Consider the following 12912-nt stretch of genomic DNA (forward strand, 5'->3'; position numbering starts at 1 on the left):
TCAATTTTGGTTGATCTTGTTTTAATTTCACTCGTCCAATTGAACCACCAACCGCTGAGATTCAGTGACAATCTCCTTGGGAATTCATGAAACAAAAAAAAATAATAAAAAAAATAATAAAAAAATAAGATATTCAGAACCAATTCAAATGATTGAGGATTATTTTTCCCTAGTACCCTTTTCCCTACAAGCCAAGCATTGCGTTCTTACAATCATCCATTCCAATTCGACATGTCAAACACATAAGGCGGCGATCTCAAGGGAGACGGAGAGCCCAAAGAAAAATACAATACAATAAAATCAAATAAACTGGATTCTCCAATGCAAATATACTACGCCCGACTACCAGCATAGATAGACGAATACGGATGAAGCTGTACCTACAAGATGATGGCCAGACCCCCAAAACAATCCCCCTTGTAGAACCATTCCAGTTCAATTCTCAGATCCAAAGTCCATCCATGGATCCCGCTTCACCCTGATCCAAGTATACCAAATACCCAATACCTCCCAATACTCATCCATGGTGATGGTATCATAAACAGATATCATTTACACAAGTGTAAACAAAAAAAAAAGGAAGAAGTACTGCCCAACTGACAATACGATATTCATCCACACCACCACTAGAATGCTCCGGCTCTTGACTACAAGGTGTTTTAGTGAGCTTCAATCCAGGTCAACGATTCTGGATCGCATGTTTGCTGCCTTTTACAGTACACCGCTTCGACCATATTCGAGGGAAAGAAATCCCCATCCATTCAGAGGATGTATGTTGTATGTATTGTACGGAGTACGGAGTACGGTGCGTATGTATAATCATACTGTTCTCCATCGCTAAGGGTATTACGAGGACCGTTACCCGTGGGATGTGCACCTGGTAGGTGTGCTCTGGTAATCTATCGACGTTTTTTCTGGGTAAGGCAGCATCTGGGCAGTCAGGGGGAAGATAAGATTACCTACTATCCGCAAGTGCTCCCGCTTCACCAAGAGAGAAGAGGTACCGAATACTTACCACTAGTACCTGATTACCCGTAAGCTACCACTGGTAATGAAAAGCGGAAACCAACAGTGTCCCATGGATGGGAATCAAGGGAATGAGTTCCAAGCATCAATCGTAATGACCGCAGCATGAGTCAGGAGTCAGGTGAAGCAAGCCACAGATCTCTCCCAACATGCAGGGAGACAGATACATCTCCTATCCTCACTATCTGTTCCATACCTTACCTTAATGCCGTATCAGATTGAACCGCTGTCGGGTACTCTTACCTATATATATCTCTCCCCAGGACAAGGTACCTTGAAAAATGTATATATAATATAGTACATCCCTTCCATCCGTTAGCACTCTTCCCACTCAGGACAAGGATAGTGACATTCCACAGGGCGTTAGACGCAACGTCCGTTACCGAGGCACGCAGAACAATACCCATTGGTTTGGTTTGACACTTGCATCTAGACCGTGGTCCAGACATGCTGTAATACCACCCAATACCTCATGCTTGCCCGCGGTACCGATGGTAATGCGTCCATGACGTGAGGGTTTCAGCTCTGTTGGGAATGCGATCAAATAAACAATGATGAGACGAGTTGAGTCGAGGTGACATTCTTGTCACAAAGTTTCCATCATTGCTGTGCACCTCAATAGTACAAGCACCGTATATGCATATTCGGTCAATCAAAGCCCACTAACGATGCCAGCATGAGGGACGAAAATGCAGGTGGGACTCAATAGTGCTGTCAATAGCAAAGTCAATTCAACTGACGTGTCCATCATATGATGCATCAGAACGCCCGAGGTTGTCTTCTGTCGCATAATCTGAAAGCAGACGGAAATACCATGAAGATATTCCGAAAGGCTTATCGAGGGGAAAAGAAAAGAAAAGACGAAGAAAAAAAAAGATTAAGAATGTTGTTAGCCTAGTTGTAACTATGCTAGAAAACTTTAATGATATCATTGATTGGCCTTATTCATTATACAACCATAACCATTATTCCGGAGATAGCCAGCTAATTCGACTGCAAGGTATTTATTTCCCCACCTTCGATTTCTTCTTCGGCCGTTCCTCTGCCGACATATCCACATCTTCATCATCGTCGCCACCGCCGCCATCAGAAGCGTCGTCCATTTCGGCGTCGCTCCCGCTGCCACTGCTTTCGTGCGCCGAGTCGTACTCTTCCGCAACGTCAGACTCGGACTCGGCCTGGAAGTCCTCGTCGATAGATTCTTCATCCTCGTCAGCCGATCCACGATCGGCACGGACGCCCTCATCATCGCTGGAAACCATATCGTCGTTGTCAAGGGCGGCAGCCAGCAGGGCCCCGGCATCGTCGGACATTTCGTTCTTGAATCGGATGTTCTTCGCTTTGAAGAATTCCTCGAGAGGTTGTTGTTCCTCACTGAGCCCCGTTAGCATCACTACAATATCTCGAATCATCGCATACGTACCGGTTGATGTTACTAAATTGATGCTCTCCCATGCCAGCCTTCAAACTGACTGTGATATCGAAGGTTCTGCTGGCCGACACGGCACCACCGACACGGGACATTGTAATAATGGCAATGTTCTCGATCTGAACGTACGTAGCAGGCTTCGGGACGAAGATCAAGCTCTTGTCCAAGAAGTACAGAAGACCTTCGTTGGCCTTGATAGAGCATTTAACCCCACTATGACCATGATGACTACGCATTAATGTTAGCATTTGTGTGCCGTCATACGGATTGCGAATAGATTATGACAAACCTGACAAAGTCCTTCGATGGCATGATGACCTTCTTGCCCGAAAGACCGCGGAAAATCTTGGTTACGACCTGATGAATAGGTTCCTCATAACGAGGCTCCAGCTTGTCCTTGTAGCGAGTTCCATCAATTCACTGCGTACTGTGTTAGATAGCCCCAGCGACAGAATACCGCCCAGCATCACTTACTCTGTCATGTTGAGCTCAAGGCTAATTTCTTCGTCCAGCTTCAATTGCATAACCAGGAATGGGTACCGGGTCTGGCCCTGTCGCAGAGGGGGGTCGAGGCCGAGAACAATGAGCGTATGTGTATCGTCATTCTTAGGAAGCAAGAAGAACTTCTTGATGGAAGAGTATTGAATCTTGTAATCGTAGGTTTTGCCACGTAGTCGGAACGAAGACTCGTACATGTCGATATCGAAACGACCTCTGAAACAAAAGTTAACGCCGCACTGGTGTGATGAGAGCTAAGGTAGACGTACCTGGGCGTAAGATGAAGAACATCCAGAAAAGTAGCAAACGTATCGCCAGCCACATCGCCAATCTCTGCTTTTTCCATGAGCATTTCGTAGAAAAGGTTGGCCGCATTCTGTTCTTCGCCTTCTTCCTCTTCTTCTTCGCCGTTTTCTTCTTCGCCATTCTCTTCCTTGATGCCCTTCTCAGTCTTCACTACTGTTCCAGGAATATAAAAGCGCATCTCCACCAATTCATCGGGTCCGGAAGCGGCCTTCCGGCCACGGTTCTTAGTGCTACCGGCTGGCTGGGCATTGGCATCGGCGCCATCAGCATTAAGAGCAAGTTCGACAGCGACTTCATTCTTTCCTGCCAGATTCGTGTTTGAGATTTCGGAATAAGGGACTTCGAACGCCGGTCGGTTTTGGACGTTGAAAGATAGCTCAGCCTTGGTGAATTCTGCCTTGCCCCAGTTCCAGCCTCGGAGAGCGTGCTCCCTGCTTTCCACATTTATCCCGTACCAAATCTTAAAGGCCTTGCTTAATCGCTCGAAATCCTGACAGATGACGGGCCAAAGTCAGATCACCATACTCATCAACATATAACAAGGGGGGGTACCTCTTGATCGAAGCCATCCAGTTGGATGACGCCCGACGAGCGCGACAGAATTTTCAGTTCGTATCCCTTTGCCGCTCGACTCCATTGGGCTGCGCCGACGTTGCTGCTATCGAGGGTAAAAGTCTCGCCTCCACCAGAAGGCTTCCATCCCAGGCCGCTTTCCGCGAGCTTGCACTTTCCGGGCTGCTTGGAGAGGTCGAGATAGATGTTATCGAAGCTCTCCCTGGAGAGAAGATTAGAGAAATGGACAAATGGCAACTACCGCGGATGAGCCTCACATTTTGGAGAAGCTTTCAAGGCGTCCAGATGAAGGGTACCCAGTATGAGTTTCGATTATTGTATGGGGATTGTCTGGAGGCAGCGACCAAGATTAAATAGGCGATGGAGGAAAATGTACGGGTGTCGGTGTTTGTCCAGCGACAGAGTAACAGGAGGCTATCACCTAATGAGCTCTAATATAACCTTTTTTCTGGACTCTCGCGTTGCGCGCGGCTGTCGATGGTTCATACGCGGTGCGGCAAGACACTAGTCCAAGGTAGGTAAAGTAGATTGGCGGCTGGCCTGGGATACCCGCTACGGTTGATACCTCAGGCAGAATTATCCAATTGGGCTCAGGTACAATATATACGCGACCAAGTGTCAATATCATTGAGTCGGTTATCGAACGGTCTACTCTATGATGGACCCATCATGGTGGATTTAGGCCTATAGCTCTATGTCATGTCTAATTTAGGAGTTGACATGAACTGGTAACTATCAACACTCCCTGTATTCCTTAGATATATATATTTCCCAGATTAGTGCTTCATGCCGGACTTGAAGTTGCTGGCCAATAGTCGACTGCTAATCCCATCTTGTAGTAACAACAGCTCAAACATAGTAAGATCCCGAGTGCATAACTAGGATCGAGTTGTACTTTCAAATTCGGACATCACACCCGTCAATTGCACTTCTCAATAATCATTCGATATCCTCACATTCCGCTGAGTGTGTCTTTATACAACGGTTGGTGTGACTGTTTGTTCTACAAAGAAAGTGAGGAGTATGGGATGGTGGAACATGTGAAACACAACAGGCCTATTCCGCCCATTAAATACTGATTCGAGCGGATGTTACTCATTAAGAGGTTGTAGTGTGGCGAGGTTCCCCTGATGTGTAAGGTAGGTTTTGTTACCCTTGAACCGGTTTGGATAATGAACTACGATTTTAGCACATCTCAGTTGGAGCGCCTGTTGCCTTTCTATAGTGGAAACTACATAGACAACCTATGTCGATTATGCTTCCAGACTAATCACTGCACATAGGAAGTGTGATCCTTCACGACAAGAGTTACAGTAGACGTTCTTTGTTTTCCTGAAGTAATCGCTTTTCTAGCCTCTATTACTCACTACGAGGCTTGCTCGATTTGTAGTTATGAAGAGAGTGTTATTACAGGGAGCTACTTCAAACACATCCAACGCATGTAGCCTCTCAGCTATCGATCAAACTTCTAAAAATGCTTGGTATTTATTGAAGGGCATATATCATAGAAGCTTGATCCGTACCAAACTAGAATTGCTCTTGCCATTGCTTCTGGTTAAGGCTTGACAATAGGTCATGTTCTCTTTAGACCACGGAATGCGTATCCCGTCGGTGCATGACTGTCTGGACAGGGCTTTAGGGTGGTATCTAATGCCGAATTCTCATTTGATTGTTCGCACGCTTCTTAGATCGATTTCTGAATTGAAACTTGGGAGTAATTTCTGATAGTGAGACACTATAGGGTACAAGAATCAATGAGCCCACCATAAATGTCGGCAAAAAGTGGATGGTTTGTGTGACTGCCGAGGGCATAGCCATTGATTATTGGTAGTGGATACTGAGTACGTATGTAGAGTACATCACATACTCCCTATTATTAGCACCTCAAACTAGTTGCTCACCACATACGTCGTACAGACTATGTAGATATCCTGGATAGCTAGCTGCTGACCCCCTCGAGATAGTATTTTGAAGAGTGCATTTGGTAGAAGCACGCATGGAGCGTCAATTGAGCTATTATGCATGGTATACAAGCATTAGTATGTACATCTATATCTGCAGCCAAAAGGGTTGAACAAGCCATGTGTGACCCTTTCATCTCCCAAATAATGTTGATTACGGTTACTTGCAACCTATTTGGTTTCAGTGCGTCTGAAGACATGTTCATTGACCTCATTGGGGATATTGTACAGAGGACAAGGTCGTAGTGATGTGATATTCCAAGTTTGAGGAGGTAATTATCCGATAAAGGAAAAATACAAACAAGACCCCGTCTCCTTACTCCTCCAACACCACTATAAATATAGGATAGCCACCGACATGATGTCAGGGGAGTACTTCATCATCCAAGTTCGAGCGATGAACTAGGGCTTCCTAATTTTAAGGTAGTGCAGTCATTAGCCAAGATTCCACCGTGCCCACTCACCCTTCTGGTTTAGGGTGACACCTGCAACGATAGACGGTTAGATAGTTCCCCCTTAGTTTTTACCCTTGGAGTCTTTAGCGATCGTTAGTAGAGCTTGGCTTTACCATTGCCATGGAAAGATTAAATTAAAATCCGATGAACCGTTTTTTGGCGGACAGGTTATCTTTGTCGGATAGTACGGATAGATCCATGAGACAATACGAAAGTTTAAGGGTGGAGAGAAGGAAGTGGACCGACAGCAACAGGCAGAATCAATTCAATCTCTTTTTAAGGATCTGGAACAAATTAGCTATTAATAAAACTCCACTAGTCTGTGTCCACAGCCAGACAAACACCACGCACTTTCCCGTGTCATTTCCCACCCGCCACCCCGAAAGAGTTTAAGGCGTACCCGTAAGGAATGGAGGAAAGAAAAAAAATACCGGACGTGCTCCAAAGCCCAAGCTGACTGTACTGACGGACTGGACCTGAAAACCACACGCAAGGAGGACAAACAACCTATTATTTGCCCTTGCCATGTCACTCTTTCGACCCTCCTTCCACCCTCACTCAGTCATTCGTTAATTCTTGGTCATTCCTTATTCTTCTTCTTATTCCTTTTCTTGTCCTGCCCATTCCTGGAACCTCTCCAGTTTTCAAAAACGAAACGGAGAGCTTCATTCGTTCATTACCCACCCCCTGTCTGTTTTCTTGATGTTTTTGGTTTTTCGGTGTTCAACTACATTCCTTTCTCGACTCCTTTTCCAGCAATATTCGCGTGCCTCGTGTTGACACATCGACTCCATAAAAATAGACCATTTGCAATCGTCCGATCGTTCTGCTCCCCCCCTCTTTTCGTCAACCATCGTTGGGCAAGGACAAGTCAAATTTCTAACCATCTAGCGACCCTCTACAGTGCGGCCTGTCGTCGCGCTCCTGGACAATGAGGAACCCCTCACTGTTTAGGCCGGCGACGGCTGGCTTGTCGACAGCCCTCTGCCTGGGCTCTCTACTGCAACTGTCCCCCGCCTCGGGTCTATCATTTACACCGGTCGCACAACCCGACTTGCAACTGACTCCCTTAGGACGGGTCGCCCTCACCGGAGATTTCGATGCAGTCTCATTTTACTCATACAAGGAACAGTCGGAGACCGCCTCAGTGAACAATGGCTCCCAATCCATCCTGACGCCGCTCCCAAATGGCATCCTAACGACGCTGTCAACCTCCGATGCTTATATTCGTGCAATGTGCCCGTTCACGCAAAAGGATGGAACGTACGCGGGAATTTTTGTCGGCGGGAATTTTACAAGCCTCGGAGGAGTGGAAACCCAAGGCGCAGCGTTGTTCGACCCCGAGACGAAGAAAGTGACGGCTTTACCCGGCCTGTCGGGATCGGTTTCTGCGGTACTGTGCGACAAGGATACGAATAGCGTGTATGTTGGCGGGGATTTCAAATACGAAAATACATCGAACGCCGTGGCGTGGGTTGGCAATGAAGGTTGGAAGAGCTTGGTCTTCGGTGGCTTCAACGGTCCCGTTACCTCGATCTTGAAGAACGACGATCATATTATCTTCGGTGGCTCCTTCGACGGCATTGGCAACTCGACATCATCCAAGAAAAACCAGCAAATCGTCAACCTTCAGAACGCTACAATTTCCTCCGACGCGGTCTCCAGCAGAAGTGGCTATAGCGACCCTCGAAACATTATCTGCCAGACGAGCGGGGAAGATGGCGAAGGGAAAACATGGCTGTTGGAGGACAATTCCCCCGGTTTCTGGCGTGCCGACATGCGCTTCGGATACAACCCCACAAAGATCCGTATATACAACACCCACTTAGAGGGGAGAGGCACCAAGACCTTTTTGCTGAGAAGATTACCGGACAATGGCATTATGAACCTGACCTATACCGACCCAGATACTGCGGAAACCGTCTACTGCGACCAGGATTGTTCACTCTCTAATAGCACAGACGAGAAGTATCGGGAGTTTGAATTCGTGAATAGTGTTGGCATGAAGGGATTCCAGTTAGAAATTAAGTCCTGGTATGGAGATGGCGCCGGCCTCAATGGAATCCAGCTTGTGCAGAACGGTACGTTGGTCGATCAAACTTGGCCCAGTTGAAGCTCTGATTACTAACAATTTATCAAGATATTTTCGCTTATGCGATCAATGATTTCAACGAACCTACATGTGCTGACCTCAAATACCCATCTAAGGCGACACAGACAGGTTCTTGGACTACGACCCAATCGGGTCAGAGCCAATCTGACTATTCGACGGCGAGTATCACCGACTCTACTGCGTCTGATACTTCTATTGTCTTTGAACCGGACGTGAAACAGTCAGGAAATTATTCCGTGGTGGTTTACACTCCCGGATGCACCCAGGACGGCACTTGCGGCTCGCGTGGTGTGGTCAACGTAACCGCCACCCTGAAGAGCAACAGTAAATCAGCAGAGCCCATCCAAAAGACGATCCACCAGACAAACTTGAACGACAAATATGACACCCTCTACACCGGTCCTGTGGATTCCAGTGATGGCTCTTTCCGGCCCAGCGTAACCCTAACTCCGGTAGCAGGCCAGGGCGATGTAACCATTGTCGCTTCCAGGGTCAGGTTTGCGCTTATTCGGGCATCGGATGGGCTAGACGGAGAATTGAACGGCCTGTATGACTTTGATCTCGCCGCGAAAACCACCAGTTCCAATTTTACCGAGTCTGCGATTAACCGAGCTGGGCTTCAGTTGGACGAGAATGCCACCGTAAGAAGCTTGGCTATCCATGACGGCGTGATGTATGCTGGTGGAAACTTCTCGAGCTCGGGGATCAAGAACATTCTGTCCCTGAAGGACGAGGCAAACGCGACAGCCCTGCAGCAGGGTGGTTTGAACTCGGAAGTGTCTTCGATGGCGGTATTGGATGATATCCTATATGTTGGTGGCAATTTCACCGATACTTCTGACCGTAGCAATAGCGATTTGAAACATATCGCAGCTTATTCTTTTGATTCTAAAAGTTGGACAGCGCTGGGAGGAGGTGTCAATGGGCCAGTCCACAAGGTCATTTCGCTTACGCTCAACGTCTCCACGGAGATCAACGAGACGACCATCGGTGTGAGCGGCGATTTCGATCAGTTACTCGCCTTCGACGACAATACCTTGGTTAACGTCACCGGCTTCGCAGTCTGGGTTCCGTCAAAGAAGAATTGGCTACAGAATCTGAATGTCACCCAGATGGCCTTCGCTGGTCAGCTATCAGCTTGCACCAAGGTGGATAACACTACTGTTATTGCCGGGACTCTCTCCTCCGCGGGGATTGCCGCGGCAGGTGCTGCGGCCCTCCTCCATGACGGTCCGCTGAACATCAAGCCGCTGTTCGCGAATGCCAACTTCAGTGGCGAGACTTACACTGGGATTTATGACACGAAGTCTAACCGCAATCTCACCATTGTAGGTGGCCACTTTACAACCACTGGCGCCGACGGTTCTTCTGTAAAGAATCTTGCCCTGCTCGACGGTAAGGCGGGCACCATCAAGGGTCTGGGAACCGACATTGACAGCAACTCTACGTTCTTGGCCTTGACTGCCTGGAAGGACAAGCTGTACGCTGGCGGAAATGTCACTGGTACTTTCGAAGACTATATTTTGAATGGGTTTGTCGTATACGACCTTGAGAATGGGACCATTGCTCAGAAACAGCCACCACGATTCACAGGCGATGCAGCGACCGTCAGATCCATCGCCGCTCGTCCTGACTCGGACGAGATCTATTTCGGAGGCCAGTTCGAGAAAGCCGGAGCTCTTCCTTGCCCGGGGGTCTGTTTTTGGGAGGCTGCCGACCAGCAGTGGAACAGACCTGGTGTATTATCAGGTGACGTTTTGGCACTGAAGTGGATGTCCAATAAGAAACTACTGGCAATTGGCAATCTCACCGTCGAGGGAAATGTTTCCGCGATCGCAACGTACACCCCCAAGAAGCAGACCTGGGAGTCTTGGACCACTGCATCTGACCTTCCGGGAACCGTGACTGCTTTCACCCCTGCCAGTGTGGACGTGTCCACATTCTGGCTCGCAGGAGTTTCCCAGAACGGCTCCAGCTACCTTGCGAACTATGACGGATCAAAATTCCAGTACCCTGGCGATCTCTTTGACTCTGGTACCATTATTCGTAACCTTGAAGTGCTCTCCCTCAGCAAGGATCATTCTGGAGTTGACGTTCTACACAACGACCAGGTTCTTCTGGTCACCGGCCAGCTGGTGATTCCTAACTTTGGGAATGCGTCCGCAGCACTCTACAACGGAACCGAGTTGACCCCATTCATGCTCAGCTCGAATGCGGATGGCCAACCAGGCAGCATGACTCAACTGTTCTACGAGAACGATAACCCTTACAGCAGCGAAGGTAGGTTTTCTATTTCTTTCCATTTAGACGATAATGTGCGTGCAGATACTAACTTGTGCAGTTGGGAACCATCACTCCAACGGGATCGTAGTCTTAATCTCATTCTGCTGTGCACTTGGCGCTGTGTTCTTGATCGTCATTGCCGGGGTGATCTTTAATAAGATCCAGCGGCGCCGCCAGGGCTACATGCCGGGACCGCAGGCGTACGGGACCGATCGGCCCTCCAGCATGCGGCGGTTGCCTCCGGAGTACCTCTTCAGCACTCTGAAGTCACCGAACCCGGCCACCCCGGCGATCTGAACGCCTCGCGTACCGAGCCGTCCACTGCATTGCATCTAAATTGGACCCCTTTTTGACCTCTCAGACCGGCGTTCTTGGGCAGAAAACCGTCTTATACCCGTAATTTAATCCGTTTTATGTTTTGCATCTCGACTTTTTTCCCTTTCTCTCCGGGCCTATCCCGGGCAGTGCGCTGTTCACTTCTTTTGCCTTAAGGTGCTTCGACACCCTCTGGTGTTTGATCTACCTTGGACCCGACCCGGGACTTGTCTATATAATCCCTGGTCGGCTGCGTCATTTCTTTCATGAAACCTTTGTTGTTGATGTTTGTACTATAGTCGTTCCCTGGGGTTCCCGCCGGGGGGACACCAGGAGGCCATGTACATAGCTCCCCGCGCGAGATCGCGGTAATGACAATCATGCTCGTTTTCTGCAATCGCGATGGTTGGTTCCGGTATTGACCTTGGGCCATTGGCTGGTTTTCTCCGAGACAGCTGGGGATACTACTAGTAGAAAAGTGGGGCCTTGCTCGGGTCGTTGGGTCCTGCGTGGGATGAGATTGGCGGAAGCACGGTTAAAGCGACACACAGCCATCGTGTCGTCGCAAGGACACTGGTCCGTGATCTTCCTGTGATGTTTCGATCAACCCTGGCATCGCGTGAACCCGCTGATCGTGAGGTCATGGCGCATACGGGATCGAATGAGCTGTTGGCGGGGATTGGGGACACTGGGCGAGTAAAACGAGGAACTAACAGAAACGGGAACCGACTAAGCGGACGGGCACGAATGGGCTATCCGTGGTTTTGGGTATCGTGGCATCGTTTGGGGCGTCATTCGCGCTTGTCAGTGGACGGCGGCCGCGGTTCAACCATGGAGTAAATTAATTACTCGGAGTGATCCACTATGGAATGATCGCTGGGAAGGGAACATGCCAAAATGGAGCAAGATTGAAGGACAATGGCGGCAGCGGTGGAGAGGGTGCGTGGGGAGCTTTGGGTTTTGCATGGAATTTTTCGTGGATTGCAATTTTGACGGAAAAAGAAAGCAACAGATTGGCGATCGATTTCAATATTGGATGTATCCAACTGAGCCGTTGTATGGAAAGGATGGACCGGCTAGACGGACGTCTGGACTCATGTATGGGACTGTACTCGGTATGGTAAAGCTCAGCTCAGCTTCCCTCCCCAGGTCCCAAAAACCCCAACTCCTGCATTTTCCCCCTCAACTTGTCTCCCCGCAAGGACGCAGCGACCACACCACCAACACCGGACAAACACAAACTCCGGCCATCCTGCCAATGTGAATCGCCAGGAGGGTCCGATTTAGACTGTTTTCAGCCTAGTGATTCCCCATTTGGGAGGCCTCAAGTGGTTCCGTCGCTTCCATTCCCCGCTTTCTGTTTTGTTCTTGTTCATTTTTTGTTTTTTTTTTTTTCCCCTTCGCTTGTCGCCAAGTCGCAAATGGAGAAGAAAAAAAAAATAAAAAAATTACGGAATAAATCTCCCTTCCTTGGGCGAAGGTTCACCTTAGGTCCTCATCGATCATTGCCGGTTGTCGATTACCTACGAACATTCTTCCCGTTCCTCCTCTTCGACTTCCCTCGCCTGAACTCCCCCTTTCATAGATCCCTTTCAGCCCTTTTGACAACCCCTTTCCGAATTTAGTATCTGCTCAGTGAGATCGGTTCGGGACTAGTGAATCTCCTTCGACTATCAACTTATCCTTTCCCCGGTTATATTGTTGGTCCACACCCGCTACTCGGATGCTGCACCTTCACCGTCGGCGTTACCACCCGGTATGCGATCCCGCACAGGCTGGTACGTGTCCCCCCAAGTTTGTCTATAATAAAAAAGAGGAAAAAAAAAAAAGGGACAAAAAGCACATAGATTATACCAATATAATATCGATCTACAATAATCTCTTATGTCTACGCAAAGAAATCATGTCCTTTCCTCGTCATCTTTATGCCGTTCGTCGTGAGCAAGGGAAAAG

At 48.4% G+C, this 12912-nt stretch overlaps 2 protein-coding genes across 2 annotated transcripts; one reads left to right on the plus strand and one right to left on the minus strand.

Annotated features, from left to right (window-relative positions):
* Positions 1-2030: 2030 nt before the first annotated feature.
* Positions 2031-4460, minus strand: ABOM_000663 (FACT complex subunit POB3; the record flags this gene model as incomplete). The annotated part of the gene is made up of 8 exons (XM_022527793.1): positions 2031-2400; positions 2450-2683; positions 2745-2776; positions 2836-2875; positions 2930-3169; positions 3223-3749; positions 3812-4069; positions 4398-4460. The coding sequence occupies 8 exons, from the start codon at positions 4458-4460 to the stop codon at positions 2031-2033; spliced, it is 1764 nt and encodes a 587-aa protein (XP_022394320.1).
* Positions 4461-7179: 2719 nt separating this feature from the next.
* Positions 7180-10941, plus strand: ABOM_000664 (putative cellular morphogenesis protein (Rax2); the record flags this gene model as incomplete). The annotated part of the gene is made up of 3 exons (XM_022527794.1): positions 7180-8329; positions 8389-10641; positions 10703-10941. The coding sequence occupies 3 exons, from the start codon at positions 7180-7182 to the stop codon at positions 10939-10941; spliced, it is 3642 nt and encodes a 1213-aa protein (XP_022394345.1).
* Positions 10942-12912: the final 1971 nt, after the last annotated feature.

Source organism: Aspergillus bombycis (genome assembly GCF_001792695.1).
Source record: "Aspergillus bombycis strain NRRL26010 chromosome Unknown contig00002, whole genome shotgun sequence".
Taxonomy (NCBI): domain Eukaryota; kingdom Fungi; phylum Ascomycota; class Eurotiomycetes; order Eurotiales; family Aspergillaceae; genus Aspergillus; species Aspergillus bombycis.